Source organism: Pollachius pollachius, assembly GCF_949987615.1.
Source record: "Pollachius pollachius genome assembly, chromosome: 19".
Classification (NCBI taxonomy): domain Eukaryota; kingdom Metazoa; phylum Chordata; class Actinopteri; order Gadiformes; family Gadidae; genus Pollachius; species Pollachius pollachius.
The window spans coordinates 1,811,005-1,832,562 of NC_136952.1; the positions used below are offsets into that span (position 1 = coordinate 1,811,005).

A 21,558-nucleotide genomic window follows, 5' to 3' on the forward strand; every position below is an offset into this window, starting at 1 on the left:
ATTTTTTTGAGTGAGTGTTTGACTAACGGTCTGGGGTAAGCCTATAGCACAAACGGGTGCAGCAGCTATCCCTATAGTTTTTTATCACAGTGTCGGCGTCTATCCATGTATACCGTTGGATTGTGTTCCCGGAATGCCTCTGCGTAAAATCCGCGTCTTTGCTTCCATTGCGCGGCCGACTGAGCGACCAAATGACATTCCTTCACGAAGAATTCTGCTTACGAGTCCTAACCTACTGTTGAGGTTAGAATGAGCTTCTCTGGTATGTTGTACAAATAGTGGGACGACATGGATATTGCCACAAAGTCTTCAGAAGATTCGAGTTATCTGCTGTCCAGAGCATCTTCGTTTTTGCCGGCGACTATCCTAGCAAACTCCTCGAAGAGACGCTTTGACAAGCTGGGAAGAATGCCAAGCAATGGCTCTCAACGGTGAGTATTAATGACTAATCAATTGAAACCGTGCAAATGTACATTATGTAGGTTAACAATTAATCTTTGGTTGCACCTTTACAGCTATGACTTGTTTCCAAAGGGGAAAAGCATTAAAAAAAGAAACGCAAACAGACGTGACCCGTTTGAGAACCTCGGATAAACTATGGTTTTTAATCCCATTTAATCCAGACATGGTTTATACAGACATTATGTTTAATTGGCATTTCTAAAACCTAAACAACAATCAGCAAAGCAGTGCTTTGCTGATTTAGTGTTTATCCCTTTTCTAAAACACACACACACACACACACGCACACACACACACACACACACACACACACACACACACACACACACACACATATAAACACACACACACACAAACACAGACACACACACACACACACACATATATAAACACACACACACACACACACACACACACACACACACCACACCCCACACACACATAACCCAACATGCATGAATTGGATTCATAATAAAAATCATGTTCCCTTGTCCGCTTTGGTCATTAGTTTACGAGGCTACACAAAGTGGTCTGTTTGTGCTTCTGAAACAGGCCGGTCTGAATCCGCACGCTCATTCAATTGCGAGAAACCTTTGAACCCTAGCAATAATAAGTAGCTTAGTGGCTTGATCTGAGGCAAACAACGCTTCATTATTTGCTGCTATTGTGTTGCCCGAGGAACGGAGAGTGCAGTTTAAACTCTCACTCCTATAGCCGCATGTGATTGGTTGTTTCATCATCCTTAACCTCTTCAGTCTTACAGGTATGTGTCACCAGGATCTTATTTGTGCTGTGTATTATGATTTTTATTAGGACTTTACATTGATGTTATCTTTATTATTAGTCTATTTATGATTTGTGCTCTGTTGTTGTTCTCAGTAAAGTTGTGTATGATTCTTATACATGGCGTTCGAGTATGGCGTTATTCCTATGGCGTTACTAGTAAATATCTTTGTTTTCATGTGTTTGAGCAGCTTGGCTCTGGCTCATTGTTTTGCTCTGGTTCATTCTGCTAATCGATGTGCATTAAGCCGAACAGCTACTGTATTGTTCTCTGAATTTCATCTGGGTGGGAAAATGTAATTTTTCATATACTTTAAATGTTTAAGAGTCATGTGTACCAAAGGCAGCATTCATCATCCGGTCGATGACTTTAACTTCTGGTTCAGAGTATTGTTGAGTTCACTCTGATGCTTCCCTCCTCATGCCTCACCCCATCCCTCCACACCTCTGTCTATCCTCTCATTCCTCCATCCATCCCCTCCACCTCCACCTCCATCCCCTCCACCTCCACCTCCCCTCCACCTCCACCTCCACCTCCATCCCCTCCACCTCCACCTCCCCTCCACCTCCATCCTCCACCTCCACCTCCACCTCCATCCATCCCCTCTCACCTCCACCTCCCCTCCACCTCCACCTCCCCTCCACCTCCACCTCCACCTCCCCTCCACCTCCATCCTCCACCACCCCCTCCCCTCCACCTCCACCTCCATCCTCCACCACCCCCTCCCCTCCACCTCCCCCTCCACCAGGTCTGCCTCCTCCAGTAGCTCCTCCACCAGGTCGGGCGAGGCCGTGAAGCTCCGCCCTCCCGGGAAGACCCAGCGCCATCTGAACCGCCTCTCTGGGGTCTTCCTCCGGGGCCCCGACCCCCCTGCCCCCCCCAGTCCCCCCATGGCCCTGCCGGCCAGCCTGAGGCCCTCCCTGTCAGGCCACCACCGGAAGGGCAGCGGTGAGTAGCGGTTGAAGCCCCCCCCGGGCCCGACGGTGACCCCACCAGGCACATGATGGCATTAAAGGGGTGATGTTTTGCCACCAAGTGAGAGTGTGATTAGCCGTTACAAGCCGTGTGAAAGTGGTGAATGGACTGCATTTATACAGCGCTTTTCTGACCAGTGGCTGCTTAAAGCGCTTCACAATGTCGCCTAAGATTCTCCCATTCACGCACACATCCACACACCGACGGCGGTTTCAGCCAAGCAGGGCGACAGCCAGCTCGTCGGGAGCAGTAAGGGTGAGGCGTCTCGCTCAGGGACACCTCGACACTCTAGGAGGAGCCGGGGATCGAACTAGCAACCTTCTGGCCACCGGCCAACCCGCTTTAGCTCCTGAGCCACATGCCGCCCTACGAACGGGTCTCGGACCCCCTCCGATGAGACACACAGAGCTTTGTCTGTCTGGGCAACCCCCCACTCCGCTGTAACCCGTAGACCCCGCGGCGTTGGACAGGGCCTTCACAAAACCTAACCGTCCACTCAGCAGAATTCCAGGCGGTGGAAGCAGAGCCTACTCTCACTCTAAACCCGGGAGGAAGGAACACAATGGAAAAATAAATGGTGAAACATCAGACGCTAACGTCTCCTCGGAGTGTAAATAACTCCAGCGGGCTTGGCCGGTCTGTGCGTTGAGCGCTGCCAACGTGCCCAGGCTGACTGTTCTTTGTCATGCAGTGAGTCCGGGAGACGGCCCGGGCGTGGCTGAAGACCCCTCCGAGCTGTCCACCCAGAAGACCGCTCCCGGGATCCTGAAGGTCTTTGGCAGCGAGATCTGCGAAGGGGCCCACTACAAGAGCGTGCTCGCCACCACACACTCCAGCGCTAAGGAACTCGTGAAGGAAGCCCTCGAAAGGTCAGGGTGCATGTTTGTGTGTGTGTGCGTGCGTGAGTGTGTGTATGTGTGTGTGTATGTGCATGTGTGTGTTTGTGTGTGTGTCAGTGTGTGTGTGTGTGTGTGTGTGAGCGTGCGTGCCTGTTTGTGTGCCTGCTTGTGTGTGTAATTATATGTGTGTAATTGTTTGCTTTGGCATTTTGTGACTCAACAGTGTATCTCCTGTCCTTTAAATGCAGTCTAAGTGAGCTGTGTGTGTGTGTTTATGTTAGGCTTCAGGCCGTGTCTGTGTGTTTTGTGTAAGCCAGTGGGCCACTGAGGGCAGTCCAGGCTGTCATTCTTGATAATGCCAGCCTTTGTTTTTTCTCTTGGCCAAATAATAAATAATGACTAACAGAACCAAGTTTCATCCTACATTTCCATCTGAGCTCAAAGACAACAGAGGTTCATTATCTCACATGGGAAATATCCACACGAGCCGCAGAGTAACAAGATGTGTTTAATAATAGATCATACAAAAGGATAACGCATGTTCATAGCCGTGGCATTCAGCGCTCTGTTGTATCTGAATAACAGGCCGTTGCTATGACTTACAGAGCGTTGCTATGGATGATTTTTCCAACTGTAAAATTGAACAGAATGTTTAATTTTATCAGAGGCGATGAAATCATTTTTTAATCATTCACATCAGGTCATTTAGCTGACACTTTTATCCAAAGCGGCTTACAATAAGTACATTTGTCAGAAGACAGAGAAGCAACAATATATTGCTTTCTGTGCAGTAAGGATTCTCATAGAACTAAGTGCCGAGCATTAACCATCACTAAACCATTCCTTTTTGTAGTTATACTTAGTGTCTTCTCTAGTACGTTGCCTTGTAATAAGCGTGATAATGTATCATCAGGATCCATTATCCAGACCCTGTCCGGGTTCATCTTGTGATAACGAGCATCTCGCTGCACTTGACCCCTGACCTGTAACACGTGCTCCTGGACGAGCAGGTACGGCCTGGGGAAGGAGGAGGCCCGGTCCTACGTCCTCTGCGACTCCATCGGCTCTGTCGTCGGGGGCAGCCAGTGGGAGACGGAGGCCTTTCGGGTCGTCGGGGACAACGAGAAGCCTCTCCTCCTGCAGTCGCTATGGAAACCCAGAGAGGGTCTGGCGCGGCGTTTCGAGATCCAGCGGCGGAGCTGCGTGGACGAGAAGCGCTCCAAGGAGAAGGACACGGTCACCGCCGGTACGACCAGACGACCCCTGGGTGGGGCCCCCTGGGTGGGGCCCCCTGGGTGGGCCACCCAGTCCTTTCAATCACTCCTCCGTTGGGGGGGACACGAAGGTGTAGGGGACAGTGGGCTCAACTTCAAGACGAGAGGGACTGGGTTCGAAAGGGACTGGTTTCGTTTTCCACTATCATCGATAGTCAATGCTCCGTGGTCTATGGAGGCCCTAAGTGGCTTGTTAATGAGCCAGTTATTTCAATTAGACTTATCTGACTTTTTGGGGAATTACCTGAAGTATCTTTGGATGAAATTACCAGCTAAATGTCTAAAACAATCCTTCATCGGTAACTGTATTGTCACGAGGGTTACAATCCAAACAGGGTTTACAGCTAACCCTAAGCCTCACCAAAACACCTACCAGGTCTGTTGCCAAACTGAAGGTTTACTGATAGAGTAAACCCCATCTTCAATAACAAACAGCTATTGCAGGTTCAGCTGTTGTCCATCATGAGGTTGTCTCGGCTGTGTGTGTGTGTGTGAGCGTGTTTGTGAATGGGCTACTATCAGGTTGAGCTTGTCATTGCCTGCTGAGCTGGGGCAACTTTCTGTTCCTTTTTTTCCATCAGGGGTTTTCTCTCTTTCCACTGAGTTCTGTTTCCTTTACGCAGCTCCTCCACACACACACACACACACACACACACACACACACACTCACACACACGCACACATACACACACACACACACTCACACACACACACACACGCACACACAAGCACACACAAATACATGCACGCACACACACACAAACCACCCTGCACACACACACACACTCACACACCAACATGAACACACGCACGCACGCACACACACACACACACACACCCTCCGATCAGCCAACAGTCCTGATGCTGTCCTCCAATACCAGCTCTAAGCTCAGCCCAGGGCCTTCTGAGCGGGGCTGTGCCGTGACATTCAACCCGTCGTACCTCCTCTCCCCAGGTATCAACGCCCAGGCCCGCAGGCTGCAGAAGAGCCGCTCCCGGGTGGCCTCCACCCTCACCGAGAAGGCCTGTGGCCCCCGGGGGCCCAGCCTGTGGAGGAGCCGGAGCGAGATGGACCTGCTGGACGTCCCCGCCGAGCCCCAGCCTCAGCCCTCAACACCTCCGCCGCCTCCACCGCCCCCGCTCCTCCACCAGGCCGACCACAACCACAACCACAGGCAGAACCACAACCACAGGCAGAACCACAACCAGAACCAGAGCCAGAACTCTGCCCCCAACACCAGGGCCCGCGGCCTGGCTGCCGCCCCCCCCGCCGGGGTGGGGGGGGCGGCGTCGCAGGGGGGGGCGGGGGCGGACACAGAGAGCCTCTGTCAGAGGGGGGAGGGAGGGGGGAGAGGGGAGTCGGAGACGGAGAGCAGCGAGGACAGCGGCACGCGGTACACCGTCCGCCCGCCCCGGGACGGCCCGTACCTGCTGCTGCTGAGGGGCTACCGGCCGCTGGAGGTACCTCCTCCTGCACCTCCTCATGTGTCTCCTCATGTGTCTCCTCCTGTACCTCCTCCTGCACCTCCTCATGTGTCTCCTCATGTACCTCCTCCTGCGTCTCCTCATGTGTCTCCTCATGTGTCTCCTCATGCACCTCCTCATGTGTCTCCTCATGTACCTCCTCCTGCACCTCCTCATGTGTCTCCTCATGCACCTCCTCATGTGTCTCCTTATGAACCTCCTCATGCACCTCCTCATGTGTCTCCTCATGCACCTCCTCATGCACCTCCTCATGTTCTCCTCATGTACCTCCTCATGTTCTCCTCATGCACCTCCTCATGTGTCTCCTCATGTGTCTCCTCATGCACCTCCTCATGTGTCTCCTCATGCACCTCCTCCTGCACCTCCTCATGTGTCTCCTCATGTTCTCATGTTCTCCTCATGTTCTCCTCATGTTCTCCTCATGCACCTCCTCCTGCACCTCCTCATGTGTCTCCTCATGCACCTCCTCATGCACCTCCTCCTGCACCTCCTCATGTGTCTCCTCATGTTCTCATGTTCTCCTCATGTTCTCCTCATGTTCTCCTCATGCACCTCCTCCTGCACCTCCTCATGTGTCTCCTCATGTGTCTCCTCATGTTCTCCTCATGTACCTCCTCATGTTCTCCTCCTGCACCTCCTCCTGTGTACTGAACCTTTATAAAGCCGGGTCTGTCGCATGGAGACATCTCTATCACTAGCCAGAACTGGAATAGTACCTTCTATTGAAGGTACGCTCATGTCGCCCCCCCCCCCAGTCTGAACCCTGTGTCCATGGGTACACACCTAGGCAGGGGCCCCTAACAGCACACGCGCTACACACACATACACACACACACACACACATGCACCACACACCACAAACACACATACACACACCAGAATGTTTCTGCTGATAAAGCAGCACGCTGCGTTGACCGTCGACCTGTTGGTAGTAGTTTGGGCGTGGGGTCGCTATGACATCAGGTGGGTCAGAACAATATTATGGCAGGTAGTAATGTTTACGGAAAACAATGTCCCCTTGGAAATAAACCACAGAGGGATGGGATGGACTGTGGCTCCCAGGAGGGGAGGGAGAGACCGTAGGAGGGGAGGGAGAGACCGTAGGAGGGGAGAGGGAGAGACCTTAGGAGGGGAGGGAGAGACCGTAGGAGGGGAGAGGGAGAGACCTTAGGAGGGGAGTGAGATACCGTAGGAGGGGAGGGAGATACCGTGGGCGTAGGGGGGGGGGATACCGTAAGGGGGGGAGGGAAAGACCGTTGCTTGCGGGCCGTCCTGGGTCAGGGCCAGCTCGTGGTTACAAAAGGGAAAAGAAAAACAGTGTGTGAAAACACCAGACAGGAAGCAGAAAGAGAAAACCGCGGCACTGCTTCCTGTCTGGTTATCATTGGCCTACCAGGTTGGGCAGCTGGCAACAGAGAGGGTTTTATGCACGCACACGTATACACACACACTCACATGCACACACACGCACGCACACACACAGACACACACGCACTCACACACACAGACACACGCACGCACACATACGCAAACTCACACTCACTCACACACACGCACTCACACACACACACACACACGCACAGACACACACAGACACACAGACACACATGCACACACACATATACACATGCACACGAAAACACACACACTCAAACACACTCAAACATATTCAAACACACCCGCACACAGACTCACACTTTGCCACTGAGAAAATAATCAACCCCCTTGTTAATTGCTGCCGGGGGTTTAGGGAATTTGTGAAAAAGACCCTTTTGAAAACGAAAGACACACCAAGAAGTATCAGACTGAGCATAATGACGCTTATTCTGCTCCACGCCATCCAATGAGATTAGTAAAACACAACCAGGTTCCTTCATCAAGCTTGATGCATTTGAGGATGCTCATGAAGTCAAATATCAATAGTTGTGTAGCATTATATAAATTACTTTGATTTAAAGTCTGCTTAAGTTCACCTCCTGCATCTGCTTCTCCTGTCACAGGAGTTTGTGATCTACCTGGTAACAGGGCCGAGCACCGTGATTGGCCGAGGCAGTGAGCAGCAGGGTGAAGGGTTGAAGGTTGACATCCCTCTGTTCGCCCCTGACATCCACGCCAGGCACTGCTGCCTGCGACGGAGAGCGGGCCCCGGGGGCCCGACTCTGCTCCGGCCCCGCGGAGACGCCCTGGTGACCCGCAACGGGGAGGTGCTGGTGAAGGAGGCGGAGCTTCGCCCCGGTGATGTCATCGGCCTGGGACAGTCCTACCTGTTCCTCTTCAAGAACCCCTCCGCCGTGGCGGCCGAGGTACAAAGGAGACCTGACAGAGAACACATCTCGAGGGTTAAATGTGTGACGGGAATTCAAAAAGTGGGACTCTTCCGGTTACCTGGGAAAGGGTTCGGGTAATTTGTAAAGATATTTACTTACATCAACTAACATTGAGGGCATTTAGCAGACGCTTTTATCCAGAGCGACTTACAATAAGTATATTTGTCAGAAGAAAGAGAAACAATATATCGCTGTCGGTGCAGTAAGGATGTTCATAGAACCAAGTGCCAAGCACTAACAATCGCTGGGTTAACCCATTCCCCGTATACAACAAAGATAGCTAGGATAAGATGCTACATGATGGAAAGTACTATTTTTAAGTGCCAGGACGTACAACATACAATAAGATCGTACATTAAGTGCAAGGTCGTACAACATGTTTACAATAAGATCGTACATTAAGTGCAAGGTCGTACAACATGATACAATAAGATCGTACATTAAGTGCCAGGACGTTCAACATACAATAAGTATGTAAGCGGGGGGGGTTGAAAGAGTCCAGGTGAACTCTGAACAGGTGAGTCTTGAGTAATGGGTAATGAGTGTGTGTTCTCCACTTGTAATCCTCTTCCCTCTCAGGACGTGACCGACGCCCATCAGGTGAGCCACATGCCCGGCATGCCCTGTCTCCTGGCCGACGCCCAATCCACCGCCAGCCCCGCCCCCTGTCCCGCCCCCGACCCCGGGCAGCGGACCCTCTGCCCCCGCTGCCTCCCACCCCGCCCCGGCGAGAGGTGGTCCCTCACAGGCTGCCCCGCCGCCCTGAGGGACGCCGAGGGCCGCGGCCTCACCCTGGCCCACGGCCCCGGGGAGGAGGAGGCGGTCGTCAGGGAGACGGTCGCCATGGGCGCCGACGGCCCGCCGCTGACCACGGCCTTCCTGATGAGCGTGTGCGTGCAGTCGGCGGCCGCGGGGGGCGACTCCGCCCACCTCCGCAGGCTTCTGCTGCTGGTGGCGGCGAACGCGCAGAACGCCGTCTGGGTGAGTCCGGGCACCGCCTCAGTTTTTGTATTTTTTTTATGTGTGTGTTTGTGTGTGTGTACACATGCATGTGTGTTTCTGTATGGTTGTGTGTATGAGTGTGTTTATTCCTGAGTATGTGTGTGTTCATTTGTGTGCGTGTGTGCATGTGTATGCGTGTGTATTCATGAGTATGTGAGTGTGCATGTGCGCGTGTGTGTGTTATTACCGTTGAGGAATGACAAGGTCGTCAGAAGGTGACTTGTAGCGCAGCTCGAGTGAATAAAGGATTAGAGGGGCCAATGGAGGACGTGGTTTCCTCGTGAGGTCAGCGTCGACCATTAGCCAGCTCTTTCCCCCCCCACCCCTCCCTGTTGTCATCACCTACTCCCATGAGGTCCAGTCTCTCTCCGAGTCGAGGCGGTTCCAGCCGGTTCATCCACCTGTGATTATTTCTCTTGGCGTGGCCGCAGTGCCCTGCTGTAATGCGTGGTGATGTATGGTAGTGCACTGTAATGGGAGGCCTGGTAATCCTAAACACGCTTTCTGTGGGTTTCTCGCTACACAGGACTGCAGCAACCAGCTCGCTGAGGCTCAGGCTGATGGGTAAGCACTCAACGATGGTTTGAATTTAGCTGGACTTTATGTATGTTGTACGTCCCGGCACTTAATGTACACACTTATTGTCTTTTGTACGTCCTGACATTTAATGAATGCCGACAGAAATATGTTGTTTTTTCTCTTCCTTCTGACAAATGTACTTATTGAAGCCATCTGATGACAATTGCTATGTCTCTTACTCTTGTTCTTATTTTTTCTTTATCTTATTGTTGTTTTCTTTTTAACGACTTTGGTGTGTCTTTGTACGGTGTCCTTGAGTGCAGAGAAAGGCGCTTTCAAATGAAATGTATAATTCTTACAATTAGTTAGTTGCTTTGGATTAAAGCGACTGATAAACGCCCTAAATGTTAATGTAAGCCAGTCAGGGCCGGACCGGTCCAACGTTGTTCCCCCGTCCTGCAGGGACGCGGCCGCTGAACGGAGCGACGTGGGTCTGCGGCGGCGGCCGGCTCTGGACCAGGCGCTGGCGGCGCTGCGCCCCCTGGTGGTGTGGATGTCCAACGGCCTGGAGCTGCTGCATGTGCTTCAGACCCAGCTGCCCCTCCTGCTCCACTGGAGGACCCGGCGGGCGCAGGGGCGGGGCCGCGGGGAGGAGGAGCCCGGGGACCATGGCGACGGGCAGGAGGCGGAGCTGTCAGGTACACGTGATACGATGGATTACTAAAACTTTAGCGGTTAACGGCGCAAATATTTCGAGCAAAGAAAAAATAGAAAACAGACGATTCTCCTCCTGTGTTCTCAATGTTTTAATTTGTGTGTGTGCGTTTGTATGTGTGGGGGTATTCATGTGTGCGTGTGTGTATATGTGTGTGTGTTTATGTGTATGCATGTGTATATGTGTGTGTGTGTGGGTGTGGGTGTATTCCTGATTGTGTGTGTGTGTGTGTGGGTGTGTGCGTGTGTGTGTGCTCCGCAGCGCTTCTGGACCTGCGGCGGGCGTGCGTGCGCACGGCGAGCGAGGAGGCGGTGGCGGTGCTGGAGGAGATCGTCATGCTCACCTTCCAGCAATGTGTTTACTACGTCACCAAGGTGAGCTTAACCCTAACCCACGAGAAGTGTGTGTGTGTGTGTGTCTGTCTGTCGGTGTGTCTGTGTCTTTATCTGTGTGACTGTGTGTTTGTGTGTGTGTCTGTCTGTGTGTGTGTGTGTGTCTCTATGTGTGTGTGTGTGTCTGTCTGTGAGAGGAACTACCAGAGCCTTAGGTTAATTTAATTGTATTTGTATTGCCTTAATCACAGGTACAGTCTCAGGCCGTATATTAGTTTCAGGCCTTATATATACCCCTCCTGACCCCAGAGGGCAAGGAAAAAACTCCCTGAATTATCAGGAAGGAATCTGAAGAAGGAACGCAGAGTGGGGGATCCCTTCTTCCAGGGATGATCGATCAACGGGGTGTCAGAGAAACTTTAGAGTCTGACCACAAATGTTTGGCCAAACCAGCGCTGCCTTCGGCAAACAAACTCCGTCCTACCGTAGAGCGACCTGAAACCGTCAGCCAATCAGAGAGCAGCGAGTGCAGGTGTGGCGGAGGAGGTCTGTTGGGCTGTGCGTTTGTGTGTGTGTGTGCGACTGTGTGTTTGTGTGTGTCTATCTGTGTGTGGGCGTCCGAGGGCAACACATCCTAGGGAACGTGTTGCCGCGGCAGCCACATCTACGTCTTATGTCTTTGAAAATATACAGGAGCAGAAGGTAAACGATCAGGGGCTGGGGAGAAAGAGGCTAGTGACAGTTGGCCCACCGGCCGACCGGCCGAACCGGCTCCACACACTGGAGGCTCTGTGATGGGGCCGAGACAGGACAGCAGGGGCCTGTGTGTGTGTGAGTGTGTGTGTGTGTGCATGTGTGTTGGAATATATGTATATGTATGTGTGGGAAGAGAGGGTTCATGCTTTGGTCTGTGTTTATGTGTGTGAGTGTATGTCTGTGTGTGTGTGTGTGTGTGTGTGTGTGTGTGTGGTGGTATATCTGTAAGTGTCGGTGTGCGTGTTTTTGCTTCTTTGATATATGTGTGTGTGTGTGTGTGTTTGTGTGCGCGTGTGTATGTGTTGGTGGGTTTATGCTTTTGTGTTTGTGTGTGAGTGTGAGGCTATGTAGCAGCATGTTTGCTTCCAAGTCACATAAGACACCCGTTAAAAACCTTGACTTTTACCCAACATCATCATATTCCATACATAATGCACATAACAGCGTTGTGCGCGGAGGAAGAGAAGGAGCCGTAAACCAGTGGCGAGGCGACCACGCCCGACGACTGTAGCTGGTTAGCTCTCAGGGCCTCCAGCACTCTGATGGGCGTGGGGCTGAGCGCTAAAGTAGAAACGTGTGTGAGAGCTGGCACGACCCCGCCGTGACAGACTGTGTGTCTAACCCTGTCATAGACCTTGGCCCCTCTCCGCCGTCCTCCGCGCTGACGACAAACGACGCAGGGCCAATTGGCCGGCTCTGTCAGTGACCCACACTCACATGCACACACGCATACACACACAATGACGCACACACACACTCACACAAACATACACACACATGCATACACACACACACACTTACACAAACATACACACAATGACGCACACACACACACTCACACAAACATACACACACATGCATACACACACAATGATGCACACACACACACTCACACAAACATACACACACATGCATACACACACAATGACGCACACACACACACACACACACACTCACACAAACATACACACACATGCATATGCTCATACACGCACACACAATGACGCATGCACAAAGACGTGCATACACGCACACCAGGCACACACGCACACATGCAAGCACGCATATGCACACACAATGATGCACACACACAAACATATACACACATGAACACACATGCATGCACACATACACACACACACACGCACACACATACAAACACAAACAGACACACACACACATTAACATACATACATACACGCACGCACACACACAGATAGAAAGACACATGCTACACACATGCTGGCACAAACTCGGACACACACCCACACACAGATGCTAGATTCAACAATAAACACACTGAAAGCCACCCGGTCACGAGACAGAAGGGAAAGTCAGAAGCCATTAGAGTTTGAGCCGTTTTTTTCCCCGTTATTTCATTTTTGCGAGTGGCCAGCGGCCCGCAGAGTCCCCGCCGGCCTGCGAGCCTGCGAGACAGAGAGCATAAGAACTCATAAGAACCACATGGATGCCCCGATCTCCCTGCTCCGGTTCCCTGCCCAGGAAGGAAGTGACAGCTGATACTGCTATCGTGTCTGCGGTGGTTAGCGTCAGCTTCGCTTTTGTTGGTGTCCATTAGGTCTTTATATTTTATAGAGGAAGTCGTGGTCACTGAACTACCTGCCTCCCGTCGCCCCCCTCCACACACGCACACACACACACGCATCCTCCACACACACACAGACGCGCGCGTGCTCGCACACATACACAGACGCACGCGTGCTCGCACACACACATACAGTCAGACACGCACAGACACACACACACACAAACACACACACCAGCAGGTCAGTGTCTATCACCCCACAGTGGGCTAGGACGACTCGATGTGCGTAATGAGTTCCAGACGCTGCGTGTGGAAAACACAGCTCGAATAATTACTGTACGAAACAATTAATGATGGGGGAATGTTCTAAGGTGATGTAGGTCGGGTTATTGTAAATGTAAATGTTGATGTAAATGTAAATGTAAGCGTCGGGTGGTGGAATTAAATGGTTGACCTTGCTATATTGAAGTCTAATACATTCAGTATGGTTGTGTGTGTGGGTTTGTGTATGTGTATGTGTGTGTGTGTGTGTGTGTGTGTGTGTGTGTGTGTAGACATACTATGGTGTGTGTGTGTGTAGACATATTTTGGTGTGTGTGTGTGTGTAAAAAAACCTTGGTGTGTATGTGTTACAACATACTATGGTGTGTGTGCGCGTGGCTGCATACTTGCTTGTGTAACTGTGTGCGTACACACGTCTATATGTGTGTGTGTGTGTGTCTGTACGTGTGTGTGTGTGTGTGTGTGTGTTAGGTCGGAGGGTATAGGAGCCATGCTGTTCCGTTCTGGGCGTGAATGGCCTGCTCATTCATCACACCAGTCACATATCAGTTCCCATCCCGACCCCCTCCCTCCCTCAGACAGACAGGCAGACAGACAGACAGGCAGACAGACAGACAGACCTACACGGCCTCGCGGAAAACAACTAAAGCAGAAGCGTTACAAAGCGCCGGTGATTCATGGTGACACGGTTAATCCCTCGGTTCCCCTACGCACAGCACCGACCTGCCAACGTCTTGTGATTTACATCCACGTCTTTAATACCGCAGGATCTGTGTCAAAAAAAAACAGATTTCCCAAACTCGGCGAAACCTGAGGAAAAACGATTCCTGTTACATTCTGAGCTATTAGGAATGTTCCTACACACAGCGACCAGGTGAAGTCCGCCCAGATCTGGCATAGAAGCCCATTCATACACACAACCGCTAACACAGCGAGCTAACATCTAGAGCTAGCTCAACAGAAGCCTCAAGGCTGCATTAAACAATAACATACCCCTCGAGCAGGGGGGGCTGGTCTGTGTGGCTGTGTGTGTGTGTGTGTGTGGAATGGGAAAACAAATAAAAGACACTAGTGGTGAAAGGTTATGATGATGTGATGAAAGGTTATGATGATGATATGAGCGCGTGTGTGTGTGTATGTGCTTTCAATAAACAATGGGGACATTGACAGAAAGGGGGTGGACAGAATAATAACAGGCAAACATCACACCACACATGTGCAAAAGAGAGACACACACACACATACATACACAAACACACATGCACACACACGCACACACAAACACACATACACACACACGCAAGTATCAGAGATGCTCTGGCTGCAGCGTCACGGCAGAGCTTACTCTGCTGGTGAGTCACGGTCCGGTTGTGTTCCACTCGGTGACATTTTCCAGCCAGGGAAAACCGGGAAGGGTGGAGGGTCATGGCGGCGGTGGTGGTGGTGTGGGTGGGGGTCGGGGCATTGATTCCCCCTTAATGTCCCGGCTATTGTCCGTGCCCCCCCGCTCCGATCGGGCTGCAGGGGGGCTCACGTGTAGCAGGAGCTGCCGGCCTCCTCCTAAGGCTCTCACTCAGCGGTCTGCCGCCGGCCGGCCCACACCGCCATGGTCGGCTCTCCTCCACTTTCTTCTTCTTTTTTTGTGGGGTGGGGGGGGGGGGGGGGGAGATCTTTTGGTGGTGCCGGCCAAGGTTGGGTTGGTGGGTGCGTGGGTGGGTGTAGCAGTTAGGCTTGGACGAAAGGGTGGAGGGAGGGGGGATGTCTGTGTACAATTAGCCCGAACAAAGCTATCGTTGTCTGGACTCGCTCTGAAGAACACAAGGAACATTGGCTGAGACAGGGGTTAATGCTCCTCTCTCACTCTCTCTCTCTCCCTCTCCCTCTCTCTCCCTCACTCTCTTTCCAATCTTTCTCTCCCTCTCGCTCTCTCTCTCTCTCTCTCTCTCGCACATCTCTCTCTCCCTCTCTCTCTCTCTGTCCCATCTCTCTCCATGTCTTGTGTCTCTCTCTTTGTGTGCTGATGTGTGTGTGTTGTAGTGGTTTGCTCTTCGTGTCAGGTCTAATGTGGCTGTCGTGTGTGTTGGTGTAAGTGATGAAGATGGACGGAGCCATAGAGAGACAGAGACAGAGGGAGCGACGCTCTCTGGGTGGTCCGACGCCACGCGGGTTCGGAGGGTTTGTGTGCTTTGAGTTAAGCCCAGTGATCACTACATTTACCGCACAAAAGCTTAACTTTTCCGACCTCAATTGCAAAAAGAACCACAGGAATGAGTCCAGAAAATCGAAAGGGATGAATTTATCTTAAATGTTGCCCCACCCAGTAACACACACACACAGTCTCTCTCTCTCACACACACACAGATGCACACACACACACAGTCTCTCACACACACACACACACACACACACACACACAGTCTCTTAAACACAGTCTCGCAAACACACATTCACACACACACAGTCTCTCTCACACACAGTCTCTCACACATACAGATGCACACAGAAAACACAGTCTTTCACGCACACGCATGCACACATACAGTCTCTTTAACACACAGTCTCTCGCAAACACACATGCACACACACACAGTCTCTCACACACACACACACACACACACACAGTCTCTTAAACTCAGTCTCTCGCAAACACACATGCACACACACAGTCTCTCACACACACACGCGCACACACACACACGCACACACACACACACACACACACACACACACACACACACACACAGTCTCTTAAACACAGTCTCGCAAACACACATTCACACACACACACAGTCTCTCACACACACACACACACATGCACACAAACACATACACACACACACACAGTCTCTCTCACACACACACACACACACACACACACACACACACACACAAACACAAACACATACTGTCACGTCCTCAGATAAATCCAAGGGATAACAACATTATTTAACCCGGGAAAAGGATGTGGCGGAAACATACGTCGGCAGAGTCGATTTACCACAGACTGAGGAGAAGACACAGAAAACAAATCCCCTCTTCAAAAGGGAAAGGGTCGGTTGGATCGGCACGCGACCAATGATCTGAGCTCCTGGAACACGGGGCCCGTAGAGGACCTCCACTAGCCCCCCCGCTCCTCTGTTCTCTTCTGATTGGTGTGCTCCCCACTCAGGTAAAGGGGGGGGGGGTGGAACCTGGAGAGTGAGACGAGAGAGACACACACACACGCACAGCACTGTGGCCGTTACACACACACATGCTCCCTTCCTGGTCAGAATCATTTCACGGATTTTTCTCTCTCCCCTCCCCTCTCTCCCCCCTCCCCTATCCCCTCTCTCCCCTTTCCCCTCTCCCTTCCCTCTCTCCCCACCCCATCTCCTCTCTCCCTTCCACCCTCCCCTCTCCTCTTCCCTCTCTCCCTTCTCTCCCCTCTCTCCCTCCCCTATTTCCCCTATCCACTCTCTCTTCTCTCCCCTCCTCTATCCCTCCCCCCTCCCCTCTCATCTTCCCTCTCCCCTCCCCTCTCTCCCCTCCCCCCTCCGCAGATCCTGCATCCCATCCTACCGGGCGTTCTGGACGACGACCCGTTTGCAGACAGCCCCTCCTCCCCCGAGACGACCCAGGGGGGTGTGGGGGGCAGCAGGGAGCCCCAGGGGGGTGTGGGGGGCAGCAGGGAGCCCCAGGGGGGTGTGGGGGTCCTGGGCGTCCTGGGGGTGCTGGGCTCCACCCAGACACTGCTGCAGGAGTGCGAGGTCCACCCGGGGCTGGGGTCCCAGCTGCTGGCCTACCTGCTGTACTTCATCAACGCCTCGCTCCTCAACACGCTGCTGGAGAGAGGTGAGGGGGGAGGGAGGGAAGGGAGAGAGGTGAGGGGGAGAGGGAGAGGAGGGAGAGAGGAGGGGAGAGAGGTGAGGGGGGGAGGGAGGGAAGGGAGAGAGGAGGGGAGAGAGGTGAGGGGGGGAGGGAGGGAAGGGAGAGAGGAGGGGAGAGAGGTGAGGGGGGGAGAGAGGTGAGGGGGGGAGGGAGAGAAGGGAGAGAGGAGGGGAGAGAGGTGAGGGGGGAGGGAAGAGAGGGAGGTGAGGGGAGAGGGAGAGAAGGGATAGAGGTGAGGGGGGGAGGGAGAGAAGGGAGAGAGGTGAGGGGGGGAGGGAGAGAAGGGAGAGAGGTGAGGGGGGCCGCTCACACTCTGACCTGGGTGGAGGGGTGGACACACACGCACGCACGCACTCACACACACACACACGCACACGCACACACTCACACCAGAGATGGAAATTAACTTTTTTGCCCACCAGCCACTGTGGCAGGTAGATTTAAAAACTCTACCTGCCACAGTGGCAGGTAGAGCCACTCATCTTTTTTACCAGCCACTTTTTATACGCTATATGTTTTTTTAATATATGCGTACATTTTAAACAATATAATAGTAACACTAGATAAGAAAAGTGTTTTTCATACACATCATTTTTTCCATCAGAAGTGATTTTTACTGTAAGTAGGCGCTACCAAGGAACTGAGTTGAAAATGTTACACTCTTACGACACATGTTTATTTCAAAGGTGTTACGATGACAAGTTTGGGGATAATTCATCTATACAAAATATTTTCAATAAAAAACAATAAAACAACATGCATGGCTACACCATCATAAGTCAATAGGAACATTTGTTTTTTCAGTGCACTGGCCTTTGAATTTCTTTCATTCAACCAGATGTATAATGAAATCTGCCCCTATAATGCAACAGATGTATCCTCTCGGTATAGGAAGACTCATACTCTGCCTATGCATTCGAAATTAAACATTTGAAAACAGACCATGAAGAAACAAGAACAAGAAACAATGACTTAATAAGTGCAAGACACATTGAAAAACGTCAGAATACATTAAACTATATATATATATATATATATATAAATATGAACTCGTTAGCGTATCTGTTTGTGTACGTTCGCTATGCAGCCCTGCTATTGCGCATTCACAGACTGGCTTTTGTCAAAGGAATACCCGGTCAATGATGGATTTAATATGGACACAAACGAATAAACATTGGATCTTTGTATGGATTTATATGCACGTTACGGGATGAATTGATAAGCTCCTGTAAGGGCTACGATGGCACAGATGACAGCTGATTTGGAACGGAACAACAGCAAAGTAAGGAACTCCGACTTTTTTACCGTTCAATTATTAATGTTGTTTTTGAACGAGTATTGGAATACTCGCTCGGAATATCCAACGAGTAAAAAAAGTAAGAAAATAAAAGATTAACTTACGTGCAGTGCCATTCGAAGTCTTGAAATGGCCTTCCCTTTTTGGCAATTGCGTGTGCATTTGGAACTAACTTCTATCAAGCTGGGCTGTTTTGAGGCTGACGAGCGGCCTCGTCGCTGTCGTGGTTTCGGCCGCTGATTTTCCCTTGGCAATTTTCAAAACGTGAAGGTGACTTTTTGAGGACTCGTGGTCCTCCACCGGCTTCCAATTTTAGGTTTTGTGTCCCACTCACAAAACTATTGGACCTGTGGCCATCCGAAGCATGTTTACGACAGAGAGCACAGAACATTGTCTGGCTCGTCCCGTCAAACACCAGCCGGTCACGGTGTTGCCCACTGTCCGATGTTCGTCATCTCTTATTAAAACAACGCTGGCCTACACTCTCCTCAGCTTTCTCTCTTTCCTCCGGTGAGGAAACGTAACATTGCTTTCTCTAGTATTTTTTTTTTTATGTCAATAATTAGCCTAGCATGCTATACCGAATGTCGATACCGGCATATTATCTCTATGGTTACCAGTTTATTATCCCGGATGTTGACAGTCGCAGTTCAGCAAAAGAGGCGTAGAAGAAGAAGGGGGCCGGATGTTGACAGTAATGGTTGTGGAACTGTGCAGCGCCGTATGACGAATGTATTAAATATGCAAATTTGAACGGACCTGACTGGAAAGTATTACCCGACACAGTGGCGGGTGAAGGGACACAATTCACCCGCCACCATACAAATCCACCCGCAAATGTCGTGTGGCGGCTGTTAATTTCCATCCCTGACACACACACACACACACACGCACACGCACACAAACACTTACACACACACACACACACACACACACACGCACACACACACTTACTCACTCACTCACTCACTCACTCATTCACCTAGAACTATGCATACTAGTACATACTAAATATGCATATACATACTTACTATACATACTGATACTTACTAATATATACTAATACATACTAACTATACACACAAATACCAACCATACTAATACATACTAAGACATATTAAATGTATACATATATATATATGGAAGCGGAGATATTGTATCTCAATGGGACCGTCCTCGTGAAATAAAGGATAAATAAATATATCTCCCAACTCAACACATCTGAACCATACACTAAGATATATTAAATATATATACACCTTCTATCTAAACAGATATTAAATGTACGTACTAAGACATATTACATGTATGTATATATATATATATTTATGTATATTTATGCATAACCTTCCTAACTGGTGCGGCCCGGCCTGCGCCCCCCAGGCGCGGAGGCGGGGTTCTACCAGTGGTCCCGGGGGGTCCGGATCAGGGCCAACCTGGACGTGCTGCTGGACTGGGTCCACGCGTCGGGACCCCTCCCGGGGCAGCTGGCCCCTGAGCACCTCCACAGCCTCTCCGCCGCCGCCAACCTGCTGGCCACGCCCCGCCACGTCCTGCTGCAGGTGTGGGGGGGGGGTGTGTGTGTTTAGGTTTGAGTGTCTAGGTGTGTGTGGGTGTTCGGTGTGTGTTAGTGTGTGTGTTTATGTGTGTGTGTGTGTGTGTGGGGGGGGGGGGCGGTTGTGTGTGTGTGTGTGTGTGTGTAGGGGTGTGTGTGTGTGTTTGTGTTCATGTTTACTTGCTATAATTACAATAATAGTGAATTATGAAGAATGAGCCATCTGAAATAATTTTGGTTTTCGCTCTGCTGGTCAAGTTCTTCAATGCTGGGACATACATAAAAAGCAAAACCTGTATTTTCCTATGGATGTTTGTTTGTGTGTTTGTTTAAATGAGTGGCTTTGTGTGTGTGTGTGTGCGTGCGTGCGTGTGTGTGCGCGTGCGTGCGTGTGTGTCTGTGCGTGTGTGTCTGTGTGTGTGTGTGTGTGTGTGTGTGCCTGCGTGCGTGCGTGTGTGTGTGTAGACATCCTGGGCCTCCCTGCGTGCGGACTACCCTGTTCTGAGGGAAGCCCAGCTGCACCACCTGCTGGTCCACTACAGCCCCACCTCCCCGGGCCCCCAGACCCAGACCCCAGCCTCCCTGGGCCCCCAGCAGGCCTGGACCCCAGTCCCTGGAGACCTGGCAGCGGCCCTCCGTACCGGTAAGAGCTCCCTGCATGTGGAGGATCTGGAGAACGTTTCCCATCTCAGTTTGGATTCCATAAAATCAGGTCCCTTGTTTTCTAAATGGTTTGAAATCATTTGGGAACGTTTGCGACAAATATTCTCGTTTTCATAATTTGCACGGCGCGATAATTTCTCGTTTCTCGCGAGACGATCCCGTCATTAAAAAAAAGACAAACGTAATTCTTACCTTCTTCCTCAGCTGACATTTTGGAGAGCTTCGACACCCAGCACCCCCTGGTGCTGCCAGGGGAGGGCTACCACCTGGGGGCGGGCGCGGCCGTGACGGACAGGGCCCTCAGCCAACAGCTGGGCCGCCTGCAGGACTTCGTCTCCCGCCTGTCAGACACGCCGTCCAATAAGGAGATGGCGAGCGCCAAACCCCAGGTACCACCAGACACCAGACAGGGGTGATGTGTAGGGTTGGATGAAGTGTGAAACCATGGGGACGATAATATCTCATTATATTGTATATGAGTGGTGATTTCAACGGAAACGTACACTCTGTATCGATACCAATGGGGGGTCTTCCACACTAGCAACCGATAGATGACTTGACCTCGAAACGATCAAATTGCAATCCCTAGTTTTTTATATTAACATTTACATTTACATTGAGGGCATTTAGCAGACGCTTTTATCCAAAGCGACTAACAATTAGTACATTTGTCAGAAGAAAGAGAAACAACAATATATCAACAATCGCTAGCTTAACCCATTCCCTGTATACAGAAGAGGTAGCTAGGATAAGAGGATGAGTTGCTAAGTTACTAACCATTTTAGACCAGTCTACCCGAAGCTGCTACCGTGGGATTCAACCTCATTGTTGAAAACAACCCTGATTTCTGTCAAATGGCACGGCGAGCAGATCCC

The 21,558-nt window shown here is 51.1% G+C and overlaps 1 protein-coding gene across 1 annotated transcript in view; it reads left to right on the forward strand.

The window, feature by feature from the left end:
- Positions 1–288: 288 nt before the first annotated feature.
- Positions 289–21,558, forward strand: part of LOC307090192 (ras-associating and dilute domain-containing protein-like) — a gene marked incomplete at both ends in the record, with an annotated part of 25,087 nt that continues 3,817 nt past the window's right edge. Inside the window, 16 exons of the mRNA XM_079756765.1 lie at positions 289–431; positions 1,995–2,194; positions 2,913–3,090; positions 4,071–4,306; positions 5,290–5,417; positions 5,631–5,795; positions 7,820–8,122; positions 8,726–9,127; positions 9,675–9,712; positions 10,130–10,365; positions 10,644–10,756; positions 16,841–16,924; positions 17,027–17,132; positions 19,849–20,027; positions 20,486–20,663; positions 20,888–21,072. Of these exons, the coding sequence (XP_079612891.1) occupies positions 289–431; positions 1,995–2,194; positions 2,913–3,090; positions 4,071–4,306; positions 5,290–5,417; positions 5,631–5,795; positions 7,820–8,122; positions 8,726–9,127; positions 9,675–9,712; positions 10,130–10,365; positions 10,644–10,756; positions 16,841–16,924; positions 17,027–17,132; positions 19,849–20,027; positions 20,486–20,663; positions 20,888–21,072 (2,874 nt within the window). The remainder of the gene's footprint in view (positions 432–1,994; positions 2,195–2,912; positions 3,091–4,070; positions 4,307–5,289; positions 5,418–5,630; positions 5,796–7,819; positions 8,123–8,725; positions 9,128–9,674; positions 9,713–10,129; positions 10,366–10,643; positions 10,757–16,840; positions 16,925–17,026; positions 17,133–19,848; positions 20,028–20,485; positions 20,664–20,887; positions 21,073–21,558) is intronic.